Here is a 25,104-nt window from a genome sequence, read left to right as displayed (position 1 = left end):
GTGGTTCAAGAAAACAAAGTGAAACGGTGTATATCAAGAAGTGCTGGTCTAAAGTAATTCATCTCTAAGAGTATACATTATCATTTGTTGATGAATTCAATTCGTTCCTATTAGTCTTCAACTTTTATCCATCATATTTGTTCACTGTTGGGACTAAAATTTAGACCCACAATTCCTTTCTAAACTGTTTTTTTAATAGCTGATATTGGCGAAGCTTGTGGTCATTCATATTTAGTGTGCAGATCACGTTCCGCTCAATGTGTTTCAGGTGATTTACCCAACACAAAGGTTTGCACTTGTCCTGAAAACACAGTTGCAGTTTACCAAACATTCCTAAACTATTTTGAATGTTGTAAGTCTATATATATTAAGTATTATTTCGACCGAACGTTAATGTCATTAAGATAAGTATTGCACATTTTCACTCTTAAATATTGTTTCTATCTGATTTTTCAAAATATTTATTCTGCTTTGCTAGCGATGAATACTATCAAGGTTTAAATAAAATTAGTGAACAAAACATATAATCATAATCCTTTCCATTAGATAGGTCGGTCGTCTAGACAATATAGAAGTCATGATGATTCTCAGTTACTTAGTATTCTGCATTAAATAAAAAATTTCGGTGTAACAATTCAACTAATCTTCGGGTATAAGGATGTTTATGTGTATATAAATGAGACCATTTGCAGTCCTAAACATCAATGGGAAGATTCAAACAAACAATACTAAATGAATTTATACTTCACCCCATCGCACAAGCAAATGGTTATCAGGACTCAGTAGCCGAGTTGATAACGCGATGGCGTTTGAAGCGAAAGGTACTGGGTTCGAGTCCTAGAGTGAACATCAACTCTGAGATGCAGGTACATCCAGCTGACGAGTCCCAAATAGGACAAAACGCGCGTCCTGGATTCCACTGCTAACCACTATCCATCTTTGCTTACAATGCTTGAGAAAACAAAATAGTTTAAAATTTCCCCTCACTACTGGACTGCTTGAATCATATCAGGAAACACTGCAGTAAGCTCATCCAACTCCTTTATTATTTGTCTATTCTCTGTAATTTAGATATTTAACCCACTATGTGAATTTATGTGTGAGTCTGATTGAGCTCATTTCTGCACATCAATATTTATCTATTCTCCCATTGGTTGTTAACACAGACAATCAATAATTTATCCACAGTTGATTAACGCTCGTAAATATACATGGACTTTTAACACACATACTAACGCACACACTCACTGGTTTCCCTGTGTGCTTGCTTTTTTCGCGGTTGCATATCTTTTCTAATCATTAACGATAAACTATCTCTATGACTGATGTTCTGACTTGTGAATAATCTCGAGTAAATTCACAATACTATTAGGAGATTTAGCTTGTGTTAAATACTCAGTTAACGGAATACGATTCATTGGATTCATATATAGAGAAATTAACCTCTACAAAATACTGTTCATTATAAAAAGAAGTTCCATTTGAAAAAGGAGTCGACGTAAACCGCCTGTATGAAGAATTGTTTTGTTGAATGTAGTGCGTTCATTTAAGTTTATGTACAGAGAAAATAACCAATTAGTTCTGTTGTACCAATTTTATGTCCAAATTCAAATTTCGTAGTTTCGAATTCATACTGTTCAAACGAAACATTAAGTATGGAATTCCATCTTAGTTACTCATCAAATTTAGGTGATCAAAAATTCAGTCAATAAGCTGACTTTCTAAGGGCGATGATGATATCAAAAAAGTAAAGAAAATGATGCCGGATGAGATTAGCAATCAGGCACCAAATCTCCGACCCGCACAATATAATTTTAAACCAAAACATATAGGAATAGGTAAGAAATAATTATCTGTTCTTCATTTCACAAACATCAACCAGAACTAATAGTTTCCGTGAGAAAGATCATATTAGTTTGGAAAGTTAAAAATTTCACTAACAATTTTGTCCATAAGTAAGGTTTGTTTGTGTCCATTGGCCATAGTGACCAAACATTAAAGTTTTTGTTTCTAATGTGATCACATATTCTATTGTAGAATATATATATATATATATATATATATATATAAACTTAGCGAACTTTGTTCTAAGAGAATATATCTGATTCCCTTTTTCTTAATATAGAAATATTTTAGTAATTGATAACAGTTTTGCAGATTAAAACACAGTACTATGACGGCTTAACTCCACCAGTAGATCTAGGGTTAACTGACGGTCCAAAACAAGGGTAAAGGAGGGAGAAAACAACCGTGCTAAAAACGTGAAAAAAGATTAAACAAATCAAATCACTTAAACTCTGTCCTTGGAGTAAAAGGATCTTCTTTCAGAAGAATTATGACACCTCATGGTGAAAGGCGAGATTCTTTTCAATTCATGGGGTCGATGCCTCTTCTAACAATAAAAGCAAAAATTAATATAGCTTCATGGAATGTTTGAACAATCGCTGTGGAAATGAGCAGATATAACTTATTGGTGCTCGGAATCAGTGAAACCCATTGGACACAAGTTGGACAACAAAGGCTGGGTACTAGAGAGATGCCGCTGTACTCCGGTCACGAGGAAGAAATGCTCCACACACTCAGAGACTTGATCCGATGCTGTCCAGAGAAGCACAAGATGCACTTGTAGGATGAGAATCTCATGGATCCAGAATTATCAAAGCATCATTCAAAACAAAGAAGAAGGGGATCACCATGAATGCTGTTCAATGTTATGCACCCATCACTGAGAACAACGACGACGATAACGATCAGTTTTATAAGAGGCTGCAATAAATCACAGCGAAGTGTCCAAGAAAGGACCTCACCATCCTGATGGCAGATTTAAATGCTAAAGTCGGAGTGAACAACACAGGATATGAAGATATAATGGGACGACATGGACTGGGAGAGAGAAATGAAAATGGGGAGAGATTTGCAAATCTATGTGCATTCAACAAATTGGTTATAGGCAGCAAAATATTTTCACACAAACGCATACACAAAACCAGCTACAGGGATCTCACCGGACCACACCACAGAGAACCAGATAGATCATATTTGTATCAACAAAAATTCCGAAGGACAATGGAAGAGGTGAGAACCAGAAGAGGAGCTGACATAGCTTCAGATCACCACCAAATGGTGGTTGCCAAGATGAAAGTGAGACTGAAGAAACACTGGACAACTGGAGAAACAGCATTACAAAAGTTCAATACAGCCTTCCTTCGAGATACTAACAAACTCATCGAATTTAAGATAACTCTCAACAACAGGTCCTAAGCTTTACAAGACCGACTGGAAGAAGAAAGTACTATGGAGGACAACTAGAGACGAATTAAATCAACGTTAACTTCAACGTGTCAGAAGGTACTGGAACGTAAGACGCATCATCATAAGGAATGGATTTCTACCGAAACCCTGGAAAAAAATCAAGAAAGGAAGAACAAGAAAACAGCAATTAACAACAGTCGAACACAAGCAGAGAAAGTCAAGGCAAAAGTAGAGTGCGCAGAAGCAAACAAGCAAGTGAAGAAGAGCATCAGAATCGACAAGCATAAATACATGCGAAAACTAGCAACGACGGCGGAAAGAGCTGCAAGAGAAAGGAATATGGAACAACTATATGACACAACGAAGAAACTAGCAGGGAGATGTAGTAAACCAGAGAGACCAGTCAAGGACAAAGAAAGCAAGCTAATCACTGAGATTCAAGAACAGACGAACCGATGGGTAGAACATTTCGAGGAACTTTTGAACAGACCAGCTCCATTAAATCCACTGAACATCGAGGCAGCACACACAGACATTCCTATAGATGTCACTCCACCAACGATCGAGGAAGTCAAGATGGCCATCAGACAAATGAAGAGTGGGAAAGCAGCAAGACACGATAATATACCAGCCGAAGTACTAAGGAACAAGTGACGACAGACAAACTAGAAAGAAGTACACTTCGTCTGGATACCAAATAATGGAGATCCGAGCAAATTGTGGAAACTACAGAGACATCACACTGATATCAGTTCCAGAGAAAGTTCTCAACAGAGAGTGTTGCTGAACTGAATGAAGCACTATGTAGACGACCAACTTCGAGAATAACAGGATGGATTCCGTAAGGATCGGTCGTGTACAGACCGAGTCACGACATTACCCATCATCGTTGAACAATCAATTGAATGGAATTCGTCACCACACATCATCATCATTGATTATGAGAAAGCATTCGATATTGTGGATAGGAGAACATTATGGGACCTTCTTCGACACTGTGGTGTGCCTGAGAAGATTGTTAACATAGAGGATTAACAACGAAATTTTCAATATTTGTACGATTGAATATAACGTTTATATTTAATTCCGGTGCTACAAATTATCCAATAAGTTCAAATTAACAAAAGTTTGTAAACAAGTGGTTATTCTTTTATGGTTTACGAATATTAACAATAGAATCAATAAAAATCCCAGTGAACTGAATAGCTCATTTATTCGTATTCTCGACTCTATCCCAGTTTAAAGATGGAGATATTATGTCTTGTGTTTAACCTTTTGCCGTTCACCAACTTTTCAGAATTAAATAGTTCATATTTATTGAATTGTGGTTCAGAGTTTTCGTAAGTTATAGCCTGATTGATTCCACAAGCCACAATGATGTATGAACTTATTTAAACTTGTGATAAAATAAGCGAAAATGGAAAATGGCTAGCAGTGAAAACTAGGACGTGCGTTTCGTTCTATTTGAGACTCGTTAGCTGGGTGTACCTGCAACTCAAAGTTGACATTCACTCTGGGACTCGAACCCAGTACCGTTCACTTCAAACGCCATCGCGTTATCCATTTAGCTACTGAGCCCTGGTAGCCGCCTGCTTGTGCAATGGAGTGAAGTTTTAAATTCACCTGGTGTTGTTTACTTGTCCTTCCCATTGTTATTTAGGACTGCTAGCCGCCAACCATCTTTGTTTATAATGCTTGCGAATTAAGGCAATATCCAGGCAGTCCGCACAGGATGCACATCTGCCAACAAGAGATCGATCAATCGCAGTCCTAAATAACAATGGGAAGATACAAGTAAACAACACCAAGTGAATTTTCCGTGATAAAATAGCCTGCATTTAAGCGGAAAATCAATATTCGGCTAAATGATTTTTTTTTGAGAATTTATAGATTTTAAGTTGGTATTCATCATGAATTTCCAGGGTTTCCTGTACAACTTATATTTGATATTGACAAAAAGGATTAAAATTGTCAAAACCTTAACCAAACGGCTCTCCAATATTACCTGCGTTTTAATGATCAGTCAATCTGTAACGCATTTGAATTTATCTCTTCTCCATAAACAAAGTAGATGATCATTACTTCTCAACACAATTAAATTTTATTTTATCCTACATGCTGCTTATCATATAATCTTTAGGAAACTGAGTAAACGAATAAAACAAAGTAAGTAATGGATAGATGCTAGTTGTTAGTGCGAAACACGATGTTGTATTAAGAGAATTAGTTTACTTACGAGTACAAAATACTCACAGTATATGTTCGTATAATAGTTTGAAATCCCAGTGTGGTGTTTTGAAGTATAAACAAATACAAGTTAGTAGCAGAATAAACCGATCAATAATTATGACATACGAAGACAATAAAATAATCATTGATGAGACTTTATTGAAATGCATCATTCCTTTCTGTGAAACCAAAACCCTACCAAGCAAATAAATAATTATAGAACAGTAAATAATCATTCTACAATAAGACTTTCAAGAAGCCTCGAGAAAGATGATAAACAACCAGATCTGTTCAAAAATGTAAAAATGATTGAAATAAAAACTGAGATTTATGTTTTCGGTTGAATATTTTGTTTTCATTTTCGATTAGATCATCAGTGACACTTTAGAACTATGCGATTTGTTTGCACATTCCAGTTAACCTGAATAATAAAGTAAATATATGTAGATTCACAAATATCTAAATGGCAAAACAAAAAGCTTAACTTTTACACTCGTGAATCAAACAAAATAACAAATACCTAATTCACATAGTTTCTTACTTCAGTAATATTGATTGTATTTAGGGTATAATCATCAGAGTTAATAATAATTAAAGATAAAGTAAACGTATATGCATTCAGCGAACTTTATACAGACTGTAGCGAATAATCTTCTATTCTGAAAACAACTTCTAGTTTCTATCAAATAAAAGTATGTCTCAACCGAAGTATAATTCAAAAGTTTGATGAAATCAATTTACAAGTTAGTGGATATTTAGGATTTTGGGGTTTCAATCACATTTAGAACTGATTGTATAGGGTAGAAATATTCCAATAGAAAAAGCATTTAGGAAACGTACGTTTCATACCGTTCAACACCGTATGAAACGGTGTTGACTTTGAAAGCTTTAGACTTTATGAAAAGTATTTGAAAGTATTCGTGTCTATTTCGGAGTGAACATATCCCAGCAGAATATAAAAGGTTGCATAAATTACTTTTGAATTTTCATCCATTTTAACAGAATGTTTACCTCAGTTTTACTTGGTGAACGATTTAGTCAACATAAATGCCTACTATAGCAGTATTGTGGTGACCTGTTTACTTTAGATGTAATTGAAAGCATCCATTTTTGCTAGTGTTAATGGTGATATTAGAAGATAGCTTCAAAAACCGAAAAAAAACAAATTTGAAACTAAAAAATCCTACATATTAGGTTTCATTGAGTTCTTTAACCGTTAGCATACACATATATGACAATTTTTAGTTATTAGTTTAAACCATAACTGGCAGCTAGTCTGTGCATAACAATGACTTATCACTTCAGATATCTTTGAGCTTAAGTGTTTATTTTGCAACCGTTTGTCCTTCATTGAAAATAACTATTAGTTTTCATTTAAATTCAAAAATTGTTTTCAGTTCCTGTCGTAAATAAGTCAATTTCTCACCTAACAAATACAAAAAATGTTGTAAGTGATGATTGTCAACCTTGTCAAAAAATTAATGGAACATGTTATGATCAGAATAATGATGGTATACCAGATGGATGCCAATGTCCACCTGGTAGGTCGTTTATTTATAAAGGTGATCAACATGAAAACTCACGAAACATAGCTGGTTCAATGAATCTTATTCAGTACAAGGACAAATTAAAGTTTCCTTGTGAATTGAAACACAGTAAGTGTTCATTTAACTGATGAATAATTTATATATTTCGGTTTTCCAAAGGGTTTTTGTTAATAACAAGTTTCCTTACTTTTGCTTCCTTGATTCAAAGTCAATTTGACGTGTACCCAACAGTTTATAGAATTTAACCGATAGAATTCTTTCAAGGAGTTTGAGGAGGGGAAAGTGACTTTTTGGATTGTTACTGAACACATAAACCATTGTGTATTTTTCCCCCAAAAAATCCATCAGTGTTTATTACCAAAATTTATGAGGTAAAAAATACAATTGTCTTTTTCAGTAGTATGGTTGTCAGTACTCATGTCTTATCTATTTTATGTATTTCCAATTTCACAAAATAATAACTTTTGATAACTACGACTAATTAAAAATATAATAGAGGCATCGCTGAAAAAAATTAGTGGTTTAGATATCATGTGTATAGCGAATAAAACTAAAGCAGTTAGATTGAATACGCTTAAGATACTGATGAAAATATGTTTAAGCAACTATTATTTATCATTCTCCACTTAGTTCTTTCAAGATGTATTTCACTGTACCGTACGTCATAGTACTTTGTCATCTATATCCTATTCTTGGAACTAATAAAAAAGATGAAAAACTACTTAAGTTCAAGTAAACATAAAAATGTATGTCAAACTGCTATCGCTTCAATGCACCCATTTAACTAAGTTACGTAGCTCATCTTGGTGGTTTCAATTTACTAGGGTTTTATAATAAATTTATTCGACTAATTTTACATATCCAGTCTTAGTTATATGAAATAAGGTAAGTTATTGTTTAATGAAAGGCTAGTGGAAACTTTAGCGTTTTTCGGTGATATAAACATTTGCTCAACATAAATGTACAGAGTATAATTTTTAGTCTATCCTTCTGGTATATTCAGATTCGTTTTTAAATAGCTTAATAGGTACCAAGAGGTTGTCTTCATTGGAACTCCAAAATATTCCTGATATTTATTAGTGACTGGTCCAATTTAGAGGTACAGTAATTAGTGAATAACTGATTTTCACACATTTATTAAACCTTATTGCATTGTCTACGCGAGTGGAATGCCAGCATTAAGAAAAAATCAAAGGAATACACAGTGTTTAATATGCCAGTGTTGAAATGTCAGTCCTACATTTGGTGACCACACATTTGTCTGTCCATCTCCAGTAATTTACGTAACGATCTTACTCTTTGAACACAAAAGTATGATGACCAGTTATATTGCTTTTATTGGATGTCACTAATGGTTGCCTTTAAGGTTATCTATCTCGGAGTAATCAGATGAGATTCTGGCTCGATCTTCTTACTGAAACCTAAAATCAGTATCACTTTGACACCCAGATGATTATCTATTAGAATATTGAATTATAACAATATTAGACAGAGTAGTAATTATCAAAAAAGGTTAAAACTTCCTACTTCTTATTTGAAAGATTGTTTTTAATAACCCACTACTCATTGTACGAAATTCGGACTATTTCCTTTTAATATATTTTCGTTGCTACAAAAATAGTACACAAGAATATTTTCAGTAGAATTGGATGCAACGTGTCGAACAAAGTGATTAAAAACTACCTTAATAAGCAAATGAAATAACTACTGTGACATAAATTCAAATGTACCAAAGCGCACATTTTACTTATATCCCATCACAAAACCGATACAACAAAACTAACTTGAAAACATGTTGTAAACTTATGTAAGCATACGGTACGTACTTGTTAACAAAAATCATGATGTATCATCATAATCTCTTACAACTAGTCTGATAGCTGAACGTCGATAATTAATCTTTCAACTTATTCTGTGAATTCTCTATTTTAGTATAACTTGATCCGATCACAGAATAAACTGAGAAAAAACAACTACATTAAATCTTAATGTTCTGTAATTATCTGCAGAGACTATCAGACACTGCAATTTGTTTGTTTTAGACCTTCAGTAAAGAAGTATTCACCCTCACTTAAATTTCTTTGACAAAAATTGAAATATTTCTTTCTAGCTGAAACAAAATGTGATGAGCGAAAACTCACAGTCTGTTATTTACCTCATTCTTCTGGAAGATTTCAAACACTACCTTACTACCTTCAATTAAATATGGTTCACGTTTCACTTGTGCAGTCAATGTATGGAGAATCGTTTGATCGTGAGCAGTCTTGTTCATTAAGCTCACAATTAAACCGAATATCAAATACCTTGGTTGCTAAAAAAATATATCCATCGAAATTCGAATGGTACTGCATTACATTGCTCAATGATCAATTATTAATGGACACTTGCAAAGTTAAATTAGATGTTGACTCAACTTGTAGTGAACTTGTAAGTTATTTTAGAAATAACATGTAATTATCACCATTCCTAATATTATTGCTTGGATGTATTCTGTAGTGTCACTGTTTCAAGTATTTGTGTTTCGTGTGCATGTCGGAATACCTTAGATAATCAAAATAATACGAACTTTGAGAAAGCTCTTGAAGTTATAATGTTGTTTGACGAGAATTTAAAAAACAACCATACTATCAATATTAAATTTGAAAGTGTCCGGCAAAGATACCTGTCAAACACCTGGAATCTGATTGGATTGAAAACGTTTTAACCTAACTGTGATCATATGTATCTGTGGTATTATGGCAATATTCAGCTTCATAATTAGGCTAACTTCAGTTCAGTGACTGATAATGTAATTGTACACACTAAATACTCAAAAAGCTTACAACCAGGTTTAAAACAACCCAGGACGTCTGTAGAGTTGCTTGTTAATTTCAAAGCTTTAATTTTGTTTGTAAACCATTCATTGTGGTGGACCAAAAATGTATACTAACTCAAAAATAGCAATAAAGTTATTACGTCCAAAAATCAATATAATAATATGCAACTTATAAGTGATGAGCACAAATACAAGTTAAGGGACGTTACTTAAATCAGCTGGCTGGTGCGTGTTCTGTTGCGTTTGGTACCAGAATCCACAATTATAGATAATTAATAATCCCAGTGAGGTTGATATGACTCCAGTAGTATAACCGAACGTTGAACGTAATGTGAATGTTACAACAGTCTATAAATATAGATGATAGTTAATTAATAGTTTGGTTATCATAGCCACAAGCATTGTAAAACGAGAGGCGTGAGTATAAAAGTGTATTTATTTATGTGCTATGTGGGATTCAAAAACGGAAGTAAGTAATCAAGGTCATACCCTTATGCAAAAAATACAATCGTTTAATGATAAATGTACAGATTGTGAAAATTGACAAAATAAATGCAAAAGATATCGAAAACTATTAACAAAGTAAGTTTATTAAGCCTATATCCACATCATCATTGTTCTACGTAAATTACTGAATTAAGACTAACTTATGTAATCGTTAAGCAATGTTTGTGTTGACTACTCATGTCGATGGAAACAACAAGGGTGTATATTCACAGGGATTTTTACATATAACAAATATTTGACAAGAAAATGATGTTTAGCCTGTGAAACTTACATGAGATCAAACCCAGTGATGAGCTGAAAAAGTAAATGTCAAAAAGATAAAAGTATAGAATGAATAAAAATTGTAATCAGCAGGACCTTTTCAACTATACCTGCTTTGCAATTCTTACATTCTTGTTCTAATGACGAACGGTCATAATACTAATAATATTAAAGCTCTATTTAATTCCGTCCAATACTTCCTTCTAAACTAGCGACAGCTTATAGTATTAGTTTTAAAAATCTTCTTAGCTCAGATGTAATTTTTTTCTCTTGAAGTTCGAACGAAGTTCACAAACATTATTAGATAGTAACCAAAATACCTTGGTATGAGTTGGCATATTTTATTGTCAATCAATTCACAGTACGAAACACTGTGCCTTCAAATTCGATTACAATAACCTATCACGTTTTCAATAGTTTCATTTTTCATATCACGTTCTTCACACATACCAATGTTTTAAGCGGACATTGATAATCCAAGCAATAGTGTTATTCTTACAACTTTCAGAACTGCTAAAACTTCCTAGAAATAAACGAAAACCAATCCTTTCAATTTTAAGAGTCAAATAATTAGTTCATGTCAAAAATGCTAATGTGGTCCGAACGAGCCGTAATCGATTTCCGGAAACTCTAAAAAATTCTAATTACCTAATTTGTTGTTTACTTCTGTTTCGAAAGTTCTGTTATGTGATTGAATACTGTATGCTGACTTTATTAGTCCTTTGAATTTGTAAACAATTGTATTTAAAATAAACAGCATACTTACAAAACAATTGTTCAGTAAAACAGTTGCGATAAAAGTATCTGATAGCTGAGTAAACAAAAAGCTTATATATATATATATATATATATATATATATATATATATATATATATTCTGGGAAAATCTTATACTTCCAGTTATATCTTTCTTAAAGCTGAACTTTGAATTAAGCTGTTCGCATTGTGGTGTGGGAAGTCAATATGTTATCACGCTTAACTTATTCTTGTTGCTTATGTAACACAGTCAAGACACCAATCCCAACTAATAATGCGTTCTTTCATTTATTACTGTCTTCCAGATAAAAACAGACTGAATATAAGTTTTATCGATAAACTGTAAGGATACTACTTCAGACCTATCATGATACGCTTCCTCAGGAAGTTTGAATTATCTGCTGGATACGTAATCTAACATTTGTAACTGCAGTTAATACGTAGGAAAATTATCCAAATGAGAATCATGTTAATGATCTCGACATGTAACATGGTCATGCGAATGATAAATTTATGTTGTTGAGCAGAATTCTACTCTGGCAAAAAATAGTTTACTCAAAAAAGGATTTGTTTTTATCCGTCCCTTGCCTTACTAAAGTGATTAGTGGCAAATTAACTGACTTATCAAGAATGATTGTTTTGTCACCGATGCGATGTATTACATCTTGTTATTGAAAAGATCAAAATTACTTCCTTGATTATCACTGAAGCTAATTTCAATCATGTGCAATATGATGAAATAAAAATTCTATCTCTAAAATTTATTGTGTATTTTGATAGCTTTAATAAATAATTTGTTTATCTCTGAAAAGTTAACTTGACAACCAAACAAGTCATATGTAATGAGGGCGTTTGTTTGTCTACATTTCATTTTGGAATAGTTCGGTTCATAGGGTTTCAACTCTATCATATCAATATCGTCCTAATTTCCACGCAATATTTATTCGTAGGATCGATCTATACTAACAATGACACATTATGACACCTACTCAAATGGAATAATTGATTATCCTTAATTTTTGACACCGATTGATGGTCTCTAACGTATCACCGTATCAAAACCAAGGTAGAGAGTTATTTCTTCTACATCTAAGTTTAGCATCATAATAAGTTAACAGTCTGAATAAAAATTATATCTGGGTACAAATACCTATAATGGCTTGGCTTCGAGATAATTTCTTAGGCTTCGTACATCATCCACCATGATAACCGTTATTAAATAGATCTCAACCGTATTTGGATTCAGAAAACAACACGAAGCGCTGACTACAGTTTACCATTAGGTAGCTCAGATAATAAAGTAACAAGCACACTAAGCGAACTCGATCAGAAAGGCTAATGAGTTCGAGTAAGCGAATAAAGAGATGAATCTAAAGTTGAATCAATCAGTGAGAATCAAGCTGATGTATATGGAAAAGCGAATGAATCATCGAGCGATATTTAAGCAACTAACGTTTAAGTTATGTGCGTAGACTATCACATGTAATCAACCACACACGTTCATACAGATATGACAGTAATAATAAAGATACAAGGATACAGACAAACTATCGCATAACACTGTTAAATAAGTTGATTGAAAGGCTTGACAATATTAACCGTAAACAAATTTGGTCGATTGATATTGAACCAAATTTCGGTCACGGTTGGCAAATACGTTTCACACACATTTGAATATTTAAACGGTTATCTTTAATAATCAACTGATAGAAATCCCTAAAACAAAGCGGGTCTAAGGTGTTCTGATCTATGGGAATACTATCTATAAATTCTTTATGCCTTGATTAAATAAGTCGTTTGTTACTTGGGTACAGTATCTAAAACTATACACTACTTTTGCAAATAAATCATCTTCTGCTTTGATCTTCTTAGACTAACACACAAAATCTTCGATATTCTGGAAGTGTATACCTCCGCCTAAAGAATCAAATCTATCCGGATGACAAAGCAATACTTGAAATACCATGGACGTGTACGGCTAAAAGAATATGTAATTTGGAACCGTGAGTGGTTTCAATATTTCAACTTAATATATATGTATATGCAGTTTTTCAACGGACTCAATTTTTTTAAAAATTATAAAGATATTATTTAACTGTTATTACCGTGTATCACTACCACATTGAAAAGATTTATGGAAAATGTAAAGATAATCATTTCTTTTCAAAGTAGCTATGAGGACAAAAATAATTTAATCTACCAAAGTACGTTTTGTAAATTATTATGGAAAAATACCAGTACTAATTACCCCTCATAAGCTTAGGTTGTTGTGGTAATCAAAGTTCTAATATTTTGTTGAATAGAGAACATTCACTGTTTTCTTTGATGATTGTTTGAAATTAGTGTTTAAGAAGCCTATTTTCAACGCTTTATTTATCTGCGCTCACCAGCAAGATACGTATGGACTTTCTAGGGATTCATATAAAGTAGAAAAGAAATTTATAACGCGTTTTCAATGCAGGTTATTTTCCGTAAGTATTATTTTATTTAATGGTTAAACATTGACTACAATTACTTACTTACGCCTGTTACTCCCAATGGAGCATAGGTCGCCGACCAGCATTCTCCAACCCCGTCTGTCCTGGGCCTTCCTTTCTAGTTCTATCCAGTTTTTGTTCATTCTTCTCATGTCTGTCTCCGTTTCTCGGCGTAATGTGTTCTTTGGTCTTCCTCTTCTCCTTTGGCCTTCAGGATTCCATTTATTGATTACAATAAGTAAACTTATAAAGTTGAACTCAATCATTTTTATATTATATGCTATTCAAGAAAATTATATATCGACAGGTAATTTTAAAGGCTGTTTGGGATGCATTTTAATAGCAGTATGACTGTCTAACGATCTGTTTGTTCACGGTCAAAGTAACAACTAGGGAAGAAAATTTACTTTTCAGTATAATTTGAACCGCACACATCCGATTTATTGGTCATTTGTGTTTCAGATTATGTTTGTTTAAAATTAGTTAACAGTCAAAGAGCATAATGATGTTTCAACCACGTTAATTAAATGACAAACAACAAATGATTAATGGTGTGATCTTCGAAGTCCAAGAAAACTGGTGCCTAGTAGATAACAAGTCGATTCCATAAATTATGAAACTCTTAAGTAAACGGATAGTTTTTTGATTCCGTTTTACTTCAGTATTCTGACAGTGTGCAGTGATTATTTCACATCTAATGTCTGAAATTTATTGGTTTTTTTTATTTAATATGTGGCATAAAATGAAGTTTGGGTAACTCTAGAACACCTAAAAGGAATAATGAAATATAAGTGAGTTCGGAAAACTTAATCAAATAAAATGACAGTTTTTAAAAACAGTTGTACATAATTACTCAACGAATTAGCTACTGAATGTTGATTTTAGTCATGTTTCGGTTCTCGATATTGACCAAACTGTGTCTATTTTGGAAAAAAATGGACATAACTTTCACGCCACTTCAGTAGAGACTTCTGGGAATTCAAACAAAAGTCATAGATCTGGACTTTTTGTATTTTGAAATACTTCAGTAAGGTGTTATTATAGGTTAGAGGAAAGTTATTTTCTTTTAAACTATCAGTTAGATGCTTTATAAAGCTTTCTATGATCTGAATCACTTGGCTGTAACAGCACAAATTGTAGTGAATTTAAGTTGTAAAAAAAGTACGACTCATGGTACTGATAATGGTCTGTCCTGGTGATTTCTAGTAATCACGATAGTGTCTAACCAATCACCCACTAACCATCTAGTTATTTTATGCCAGCCTGTAAAGGTTGTCTAACTTTATTTTATATCAGTATCTTCCGTCCAACTGTTTACATGTTTTTCATCATTTCTAAGCAAACCAATCAATAAGATAACAAATCAACAAGTGGAAAATAATTTGCGACAACTGTATGTCATGAATAAAAACAATGAGATCACTACAGAGACTGGTGAAGGGGAATCGGTGTATTTAGAACTTATATCTAAGTATGAAAAGTGTAAGTTGAAATTCGGTTTATATCAGTATAAAATGATTGTAAATAATAACTAGTTAATTGCAAGTTATGTATAGTATATATTTAAACTATCTCACCTTAGACTGAAGTGGATACTTCATTTGAATTCCTACTGTTATTTACTCTGTTTCTGAATGTTTTCTATTCATTAAGTTTGCCAACTTCTTCACTGTATGATATGTGTATTGTTTTCAATCACCTGTCATTATAATAAGCTTGTGTGTAATTAAATTTAAAGGCAACTCACTCTATGGATAGCATGTATTTAAGAGAAACAATTCTTTAGTACAACACACTTTCTAAATAGGTTTTACTTGTTCTCATAGCTTCGAACGCACGACTTTTTTTTAATTTGAGCTAAATAGATTTAATTAAGAAATAATAATTTTGGTAATTTCTGGAACAAATACACATGAGTGAGTGTGATCAACATGAAACTCACAAGTCTCACCATAATATTAAATAACTGAACCATTACAGAGGTAAACTAGTTTAACTTTCCAAGATAGTTTAAAATTAACAGTCTCATATACATCTCTGTTGTTTAAAAAAAAAGTGGAAAGATGTGGATGTAACCTGAATCTGGATAACTGTCTCCTCGTCAGGATTCCTGAGTCGAAAAAGAATTAGTTTCAGTTAACTGGTTGTTTTGCACGGATGGTGAGTATGAAAATTACTCAATTATAGTTTCGTATGCATTAGTGAGTTACATAAATCTGTCAAGTAGTCAAAATTATCTTCAGTAATACAATTCAGCAAACTGACTTTGATGCAGTTTTAGTGGTGAGAAGTTCCTTCATTTTATATGTTACATATTTTATTTTTAATGCCGCTTATGTCTTGCACAATTTAGTTAGTTTAAGTCACGCACGAGTTATTTCATACAATCCATCGAGTCCAATTATTCTTATTATTTGTTAGCACGAATAAACAGAAATAAATTTCGATTGTGTGAACATTTCTAAGTAGCATATCTTTTGTCCTAACATATAGTTCATGCAGGGCGTTACTTTCACCTTTTTAAACGTAGTTTCTGGTGTACAATGACAGAATATGTGTTCGTTCGGAAGCAAAATGGTAACTGAAACCATTTTACAGACTAAAATAGATTACTAATAGACTTAAAGCATTTTCAAATAGTGAACAACTAGATTTCTACATATTCTAGGACACTTGAGGCTAGTTATTGAGGGTTCCTACAACATACTTCGAATTCAAAGAAATATTCTGAGTGACGTTATAACTTCATTGAGCTTTAAAACTTAATAGTTATTTAACCCTAATTTTGGAAATTACAATTTAAAATTTGATATTTTTTCTGAAATTTCACATATACAAAAAACATTTTGGTTCAGTACTGACAGTAAATGTTTTCTTTATTTACAGTTGCCATAAGCACAAAAATGTGCGCAGTAGCCAGCCTGAAATTTCCAGAGAGCTTCAATTCTGAGTCAGTTATTGACATTCACTTATGTCAAGCATTTTACCACTTCAAGTAGGTTGTTTTTTGAGTTTGTTAATTACTTATTTGTGGAAGTAAACTGTATTTTTCTGCTGAACAGTAACTAATGTCGTGTACTTTGATTTTTACTGTTTAATCACACTCATCATTCAAATGTTTGGTATACCAACCAAGTTATCTAACATCTAGTCAAGCTAAACTGAATTTGTTGTTTTAGATTAAAAACACAGAGTCCAATGACAAAACCTTCTTTGGATTGGAGGGTGTACTACAGAACTATGCATACAAAATTCTCTTAGGACAGGGAGGCAGGAAATTAAATATAATCGGAGGATCAATTGATATATTGAGTTCGTTCTTACAATAAGCCAATGATAGAACCCATCAATCTTGGGCTAAATCTGCGGGTATAATTATTCTTGAGGTTGTAAAGATATACCTCTGGCACGTCTCAATAAACTTGAAATATCTGTGTATAGCTTTATGCTTGTTGACAGCTAGCTATCGCTAATAAAACTGGAAATTGTTCGGTAAAGTGGGTAAATATGGCTGTTATATCTCCAAGCTAAAATATCTAATTCGATTGACCACAGAAAAGTATGTACTCGTGAACAGTAACTTTCTATTCATGTTGTGAGTTTTATACTGAGTTCGTCGAAGACTGAGTAGCTCAGTGGTAATGTTTTTGAAACGATTCTTCAAAAAGCATGTGAAAGAGAACAATATTTATCTTAGAGTCATAATAATTATTATTGATAAGTGCAGAAATATAAGTAAGTTTATTTGAAAGCTCTCTATTAATCTGTCACAAATCCCAGTTTAACTAGAATCACCAACTGTCAATTTCTTAAGTGTTTACTGTTGCAACTATAGAATTCCACAAGTTTCCATAAAAATCTCATCTTGGTATAAACTTACTATTGCTAGGATGTTTTCTTACATTTTTTGAGGTTTAGCTCTTTGATTTGAAATTTTGCTAGATTATTGTCTGTAACCTAGCACAGAAGTCTTGAAATTTCGATTGTAAGGAGGTCCAGTAAAAGCATTTCCAAATGTTGAGTTAAACTTAAACCTTTTGATTAATTACGATATATGCTTTGATATTGTTTGTAGTTTTGTTTCTCTCCATATACATTTGTCATTCTCTGACAGGTTGCTAGTCTTATTGCAGCTATTTTCTACTAGGACTGTGTTTTCATTTTAGTCTCAAATATCAAAGCTATGATCAATTTTCTTCCCTTTATATTCTTATCCTTTATTTAATGAAGCACAATGGATAGCCGAAAGATTAAACAATAAATTTATTGGGTCAAGCATTAGAATCACCATGAAATATGAATAACTCACTTATTCTTATTCAATATATTGTTTATTTATTTAAACACATAAATAGTGGTACAAAGGGGCACCAGATATATATGCGCCCCGCACAAATCTCATTTGATTTGTGTGAGGGCTGTGATACTGCCCAGGTGCTCAAACTGAAGCAGGTGGTTTTCTTAGGAGACCACACCCCGAGCCTTTGACCGAAAGATCTGATCCACAAGGTAGTGGAGCATCGTGAGGAGATGCAGTCCCATGGTAGCCGGTGACCAGCGATTGATTTATACGCCATTTGTTCCTTCAGAATACTGGAGCCCATGTGCACCATTGGTTTGGAATCAGGGTTTTCCAACTCCCCTGAGGATTTTCCGTGTCTACCAACCCGGTTAAGGTGCCGGACATTCACTTTTCGTTCTCTCAATTTTGTAAACAACACCCACGCCACGAGAAGGCAGTGAGTAGTACTTCCCTGGCAGAGGCTATATACGCGTGGCCATGTGAGAGCATTTCGAGAGGGAAAGCAGACTCTCCCCACTCTCGACCGTATCAGGGCATTCGGGGGTAGGAAAACTGTCATTATTCACTAGGACAGCTAAATGAAACTTTGTATGACCTCAAATTCTGTTTAATCAGTTCGATGCAGTTCACATAATCGATGACATTCAAACAGTTGTTCGTTTGTCGTCAGCACTTGCTTAAACAATTAATGTCTAATTTCACAATAATTATGCTATGTGAATGATTTATTGATAAAATATACTTGTGAGACATGAGATTTATAAAGAAAAGCATGATGAGTCAATGATTAATAAAATATGTATTCATTTCACTTAGAGTGATGTTGTTAATCGAATTAAATGGTGGTAAAACACAAAAATAATCAAGCAATCTAAGCTTTAAATGATTGACTTTCGCGAACTCGAAACAAGGTTGGACTCATTGAAACTCTACAAACTCAGACTAAGAACAAACTACTAGGCCGTTGTGACACTTGGTTGATTCAGTTCTTTAAAACGATGTCATTTGTAAACACAAAAGTGTTAAGTGAACCTAAAATTCACGTGATAATGAAAAATACAATGTGACAGTAGTTTAATGGGTTCGAATCCCAGTAAAAATGACAAGTACCTCTTTTCAACCTTAAGAGTTAATATGGTTATGCTAACGATATTCGTATGATATTATTTTAGTAAAAGTTACCTATCTTACAAATTTATAGTAAATACCTCTATTGGATGAAAGGTTTCCATATAACAACAATTATCATTAAGTCATACCTGTAGACTTGAAGATAATGCCTTCTTGCTGTTTAAAGTTTTATTGCCAGACTATTCAAACCTGGTACTCAGTAGGATGAGATCGGTTAAAAGAACGAGTTTTTAGAATATCTGTAGTTCGGTTGTATATCAACCACTGTGCACAAGATCTGTTGTTTAGATGATCAAGGGTTTTTATAAGTTTAAACTAAAATTTGAAATGTCTTCATTTAGGAATGATATTCGAAACGCTTCAAATGTTTCCGAGTAGATTAAAGTTGTGTGGGCGAATAATAATAAGAATCAGGTTAATTAAATAACATACTGCTTACTCTTGACTACATTCAGCAGTGACCGGGGTCAGAGTACACTTTGCTCATTTCATTTTGTTTAAATTCTGTTTTTAAGTTTTGGCATCAAACTCAGAGCTCCATTCATGTCATATACACAGCATTATTTAAAAGATTAATGGACCGCCTTCTCTTCAGTGAATTTAATTTGACAAATTTTAGTAGGAGCGATAGCACTTCATAGACTGCGAACACGCAGCAGATGTAACAGAGTAAAAAATAACGTATAGCGAATATTGGGAACATTAAACCTACCTTTCAACGCATGCTGATTAATTCATTGTCTAGTGTTTTCAGTCTACAAAGACATGAAAATTTGTTAACCAAATACCTTGTATATAATTATTATCATGAACTTTTTTAAACCAATTACGTTCTTAGATATATTTTTCCTTTCATTTAGATATTATGTTACAGATCAAAGCACAGTTAATTCTTACAAGAATCAAACAATATTTATAAGTGATATCCCTAGCCGAATTCAGAACAACAATACGTCATTCTATCGAGAAAGTGAGATATTTCGAGCTTACCGACTTACTCCCCAACAAAATACTGTATATTATATTTGTCACGTTCCTCCATTAAACGCATCAATGGGATATCGCATCAACAGTAGCATGATACGAGTAAGTATTACAGTAAATTAAACCATATATATATATATATTTAAAAAAATATTTCTCAGAAATTAGGGTCATTTCTTATTGTGTGTTCCTAATCTAGGTTTTAGGGTAAACTCCCATTTTGAAAGTTCCTATCATCTTTATTATTTTGGTATCCATAGTTCAGGTTAATTATTCATTCAGTTTGTAGAATAACAATAGAAATAGTTAACTAATCCCATTGTTTTGGGAACTAATAGCGTCGTTTCCGTAGTTTTTGATTACAAATAGAAAATTTCAAGTCACCAATTATCCAATTGATTGTATTGATCATTCTCTAAAACTGTCTAATACAATTGGTTAAAAGTTCAGTTGTGTTTGAACATTATTAGCGGAATTCGTTAAGATAATGAAGAAACCTTACAGCTCTTCACATAATTAAAATAACCCATTGTGTCATTGAATAAAAATAAAGGAGTATTCACTGAAGAAAATTTTCTTTTCGATGAAATGATTTATTTAATGTGTATATTTGTATTTATAATTATATGGAAAATATATGTCTATAGAAGGATAGAAAAGATTGCGTCCTATCATGGGACTCCTCAGCAGTGCGCATCCACGATCCCGCCTCGCAATTATCTAACATGTAAATTATTTCCAGCCTTATATTCTTCTCTTAACCTTTGATTATTGCGTAACCTCATTTGGTAATAAGAGTCTCGAATCAATTTATAACGCAATCTTTTCTATCCTTCTATAGACATATATTTTCCATATAATTATAAATACAAATATACACATTAAATAAATCATTTCATCGAAAAGAAAATTTTCTTCAGTGAATACTCCTTTATTTTTATTCAATGACACAATGGGTTATTTTAATTATGTGAAGAGCTGTAAGGTTTCTTCATTATCTTAACGAATTCCGCTAATAATGTTCAAACACAACTGAACTTTTAACCAATTGTATTAGACAGTTTTAGAGAATGATCAATACAATCAATTGGATAATTGGTGACTTGAAATTTTCTATTTGTAATCAAAAACTACGGAAACGACGCTATTAGTTCCCAAAACAATGGGATTAGTTAACTATTTCTATTGTTATTCTACAAACTGAATGAATAATTAACCTGAACTATGGATACCAAAATAATAAAGATGATAGGAACTTTCAAAATGGGAGTTTACCCTAAAACCTAGATTAGGAACACACAATAAGAAATGACCCTAATTTCTGAGAAATATTTTTTTTAAAAAGATTATTGATGTTAGTGATATTCTCATGTAGTTAAATTATGTGAAATGAATGAGAGTTGATATGAATATTGACTGGTGAATGCTCATTGAACGAAATGTTTTGTTTCTAAACGTAAACTATTAAGGTTATTGTGAAAGCTAACCTGTTAAGTACACTTTGTTTTACTTAAAACAAACGACTTTTACAAGGGTTAATTATGTTAACTAGATTTCTTATTCATGACAATAAAATTAATGTAAGCTAACAAGATTAATTTTTCAGTTACACTATATCGCATGACTGAGTTGATTGTAGGGGAATTAGAAGAGGGAGCTAGATGACAAGACGTATTGGTGATAATCTCTAAATGTTTTAAGCAAATTGACACGGCAAAAGTACTTTAACATACTTTCCATGTACTACAGGAGACGAATCAGTGTAAGTAAAGAAAGTTTTTCAAGTCTGTTGTCTTTGTCATTGAAATATTGTAAGGGTTTACAAAGCCTTAACATAGATGCATACTGAGATAAGCTATTTAATCATATAATCAACAAGCTTCGAAATTAGAATATGAACAAATAAATATCAACAGAAGAAAATAAATTCTTTCTGGAAAATAAAATGGTGTCTTATAGTGTTTAAATGGTATGGTTTGCTGTCAAATTCAGTCACCTAAACAAACGTCTAACGCTACCTTGAATCAGATGAAACAAATAGACGGCTTAGAAACCGATATTTCCCGGATTCTTGAATAGATAGTTTGTATTTACAAGAGGCCACGATTAGCCAAACTGTGAGAATAAGGAAAATGACCTTTGTCAAACAAAGAATTCAGTTAGTAATTAAAGCTCTTTTACAAAGACACGAAGACATAATAGACGAAAGACTATTTCGACTTCGATAAATACTCATCAGAAATGCCTCCTCACCCAGTTTTATTATTAGAAATTTAACACTAAGACAACAACCTGAAAAGTAATCGAAAATTTGAATGAAAGCTCTTATCATGAATGTAAAACATAGAGGTACTGTCGCGGAAATCTTGAGAACATGAATTTCAACATCTCTCATAAAAACTTTCCATTCTTCAAAGCGCCGTACTGTCTTATCCAGATGTCTGATCATTCATGGATACGTTAAGAAAAAGTTTTAGCTTTGTGCCACATTGATGTACATTTAAAGGTTAACTTGTTCTTGTGAGGCAGGTTACATTGGCCAAAAGCAAGAACACTTTGCAAACGCGTATCAGAATACTACTCGAAGTGAATTTAGAGCGAAATTCAAAACAATCAATAGCTCAATACAGAAACATCTGATCAAATATGGGCACGTTTCTTGACCAGAATCATCGTTCAAAATAATCTACGCTGTCGAATGAATAGAATTGAAAACTTATACATCACCAAGGCAGTAACATTTCAGTAGTTCAAGCCCGAACTCAGTGTGAAAAAGCAACACATGGAATCGCTACTTCTCCAGTGACCTTAACAATCCTTGCAGGATGCTTTTTTCTCTATTATTGTTTTACTTTTGAGTCCATAATCGGTTACTATTACCTTCTAAGAATTTTTCATACTCATTATTAAATTATTATTATTATCACCTTTAAGTTTTTCTTTTGTTCTTCATATCTGCTATGTGGACAAATATCTCTCGTATTTCCAATTATTTAATTATTTTAATCTTACTATTTTACTCTAGATCATTATGTAGCCTTCTTTTGATACTTGAGATCTCCGAAGAATTCACAATACAATCCATTCTCTTTTTCTATAGACTCATAAGTTTATCAAATCACTACAAATATAATTGTGCAGCTATTGTAAATAGTGTCAACGTAAGGAAAATTTTCGCTGAATTATCTCTATTCTCTGTTCGCTGGCATGATTAATTTCCCTCGTTAATAAAAACATACATTCACTGAATATTTTCATATCAAAACCGAAAGGATAAGATTTTATGTCCGATTGCGTTCTATTACGTTGGTCTACGAAAATGAAACATAAAATTGTTATCCTTAATTTGATAATCTACCAAAGATTATGAATTATTTAGAGTTTAATTTTGAGTACAGATTTGCCTGCAGATTAGGTGGTCTTTTTTTGCAATTTATTGACTAATGAAATACAATTGTGAGTTATTTAAACGTACCACAATGAAACTGTTGAGAAATTTTATCCTCCAGATTACCCCTATTGTATTTTTTCATTCTTTAAAATATTATAAAATGGTAACGATAGTAGATGCAGAATGAATTATAGTATAACACCAATATGTTTCTTTCTAATTTACTCAGACCATTTCAAATGTTTAATTCTTAAATGTTCGCATTTATTCTAGGATTGGTGTGATATATCAAACAAGCAAGTAAAGTTATCAGCAGCCGATCATTTATTTATTACGAAACTGATCATAAGAAATTTAAGTTCATCTCATTACAGTAAGTTATTGCATTTTCGATTATGGTACATCCGCTTGAATCGTATTTACCTCAGTTGATTAAAACTATCGATCAGTTTGCGCGTGCATATATGTTGGTGCCAGAATGTGAACACTTTGTTAATCCTGAAGCATTTTGTAGTGTAATTTGATATCAGTTGTAGGACCACACATTTAACTACATTTTTATGGCTAAGATTATAATATATAATATATAATATAATTTCAATAATTAGGCTGAAATCTAATTCAGCAAAACTCAATCCCGCATATCTTGAAACTCCAGTCTATGTAAAGTACAATTCGATCATCATTAGCTTTGTCATGCCCAACTTGGGAGATTTTAAACGTCTCTTTTTCTTATGAAAACTTAAAGATATCAGCTTGAAGTCTTGTCACTAATAAGCTTTGTTTAATTCAATGTTTTATTTAGGATTTTGGTTTTCAAGAAAACGGTTAAAAAGGACTAAATTTCTCACTTGTTCTGCACCTGTTTCAGACTTTATTTTGACGGCATTTGTACACATAAACTATTGTGACTTGATTAGTGGAATGACGATTTTGCGTCATCAGTTATAATATTCACCTTTTTACCTACATAGTTTACCAGTAAAATCTTAGTTTAAAATCACAACCTTCTGGTTACAAGCCGAATTTTAACTCAGTTTACTTCCCTTCAACTATCAAAATAGTAATGAGTAAAGTCCTGTAACTCACTGACCAATACCAAATGCCAAGTCAACAAACAGAATCTGAATTCCAGGTTGGACTATATCGCGTCCACTATTTCCTTGAAGGCATAGTGTCCTCAATTAGACTAACTACCCGCTTGACCAGAACTGCTAACCTTGAGTCGACAACCCCTAGTTGGTCTGTTATCTGCAGGCCATTCTTCATACCCTAAACTGAGTTCGAAATTATATATTCATGCTCCACACAGATGTAGTTTATATACTGACGTTACGAACCGCTTCACAAAGTAAAATAAAAAAATATCAATTATAAACTAACAAGCCAAAAGTGGCTGTAATTAGAGGAGACTGTAAGTAGTCGACTGAAAAATTAAGAATAATAAATCA

General features: G+C 32.8%; 1 protein-coding gene across 1 annotated transcript in view; it reads left to right on the top strand.

Moving 5' to 3' along the window:
- Smp_132920 (hypothetical protein) overlaps positions 1-24,495 on the top strand; it is a gene marked incomplete at both ends in the record, with an annotated part of 55,355 nt that extends 30,860 nt beyond the window's left edge. Inside the window, 7 exons of the mRNA XM_018792705.1 lie at positions 200-352; positions 6,879-7,136; positions 9,139-9,455; positions 13,240-13,370; positions 15,184-15,326; positions 16,731-16,839; positions 24,459-24,495. Of these exons, the coding sequence (XP_018644146.1) occupies positions 200-352; positions 6,879-7,136; positions 9,139-9,455; positions 13,240-13,370; positions 15,184-15,326; positions 16,731-16,839; positions 24,459-24,495 (1,148 nt within the window). The remainder of the gene's footprint in view (positions 1-199; positions 353-6,878; positions 7,137-9,138; positions 9,456-13,239; positions 13,371-15,183; positions 15,327-16,730; positions 16,840-24,458) is intronic.
- Positions 24,496-25,104: the final 609 nt, after the last annotated feature.

Source organism: Schistosoma mansoni (genome assembly GCF_000237925.1).
Source record: "Schistosoma mansoni, WGS project CABG00000000 data, supercontig 0187, strain Puerto Rico, whole genome shotgun sequence".
Lineage (NCBI taxonomy): Eukaryota > Metazoa > Platyhelminthes > Trematoda > Strigeidida > Schistosomatidae > Schistosoma > Schistosoma mansoni.
The sequence above is the reverse complement of the archived record's forward strand: the minus strand, read 5'-3'. Positions and strand labels throughout refer to the sequence as shown.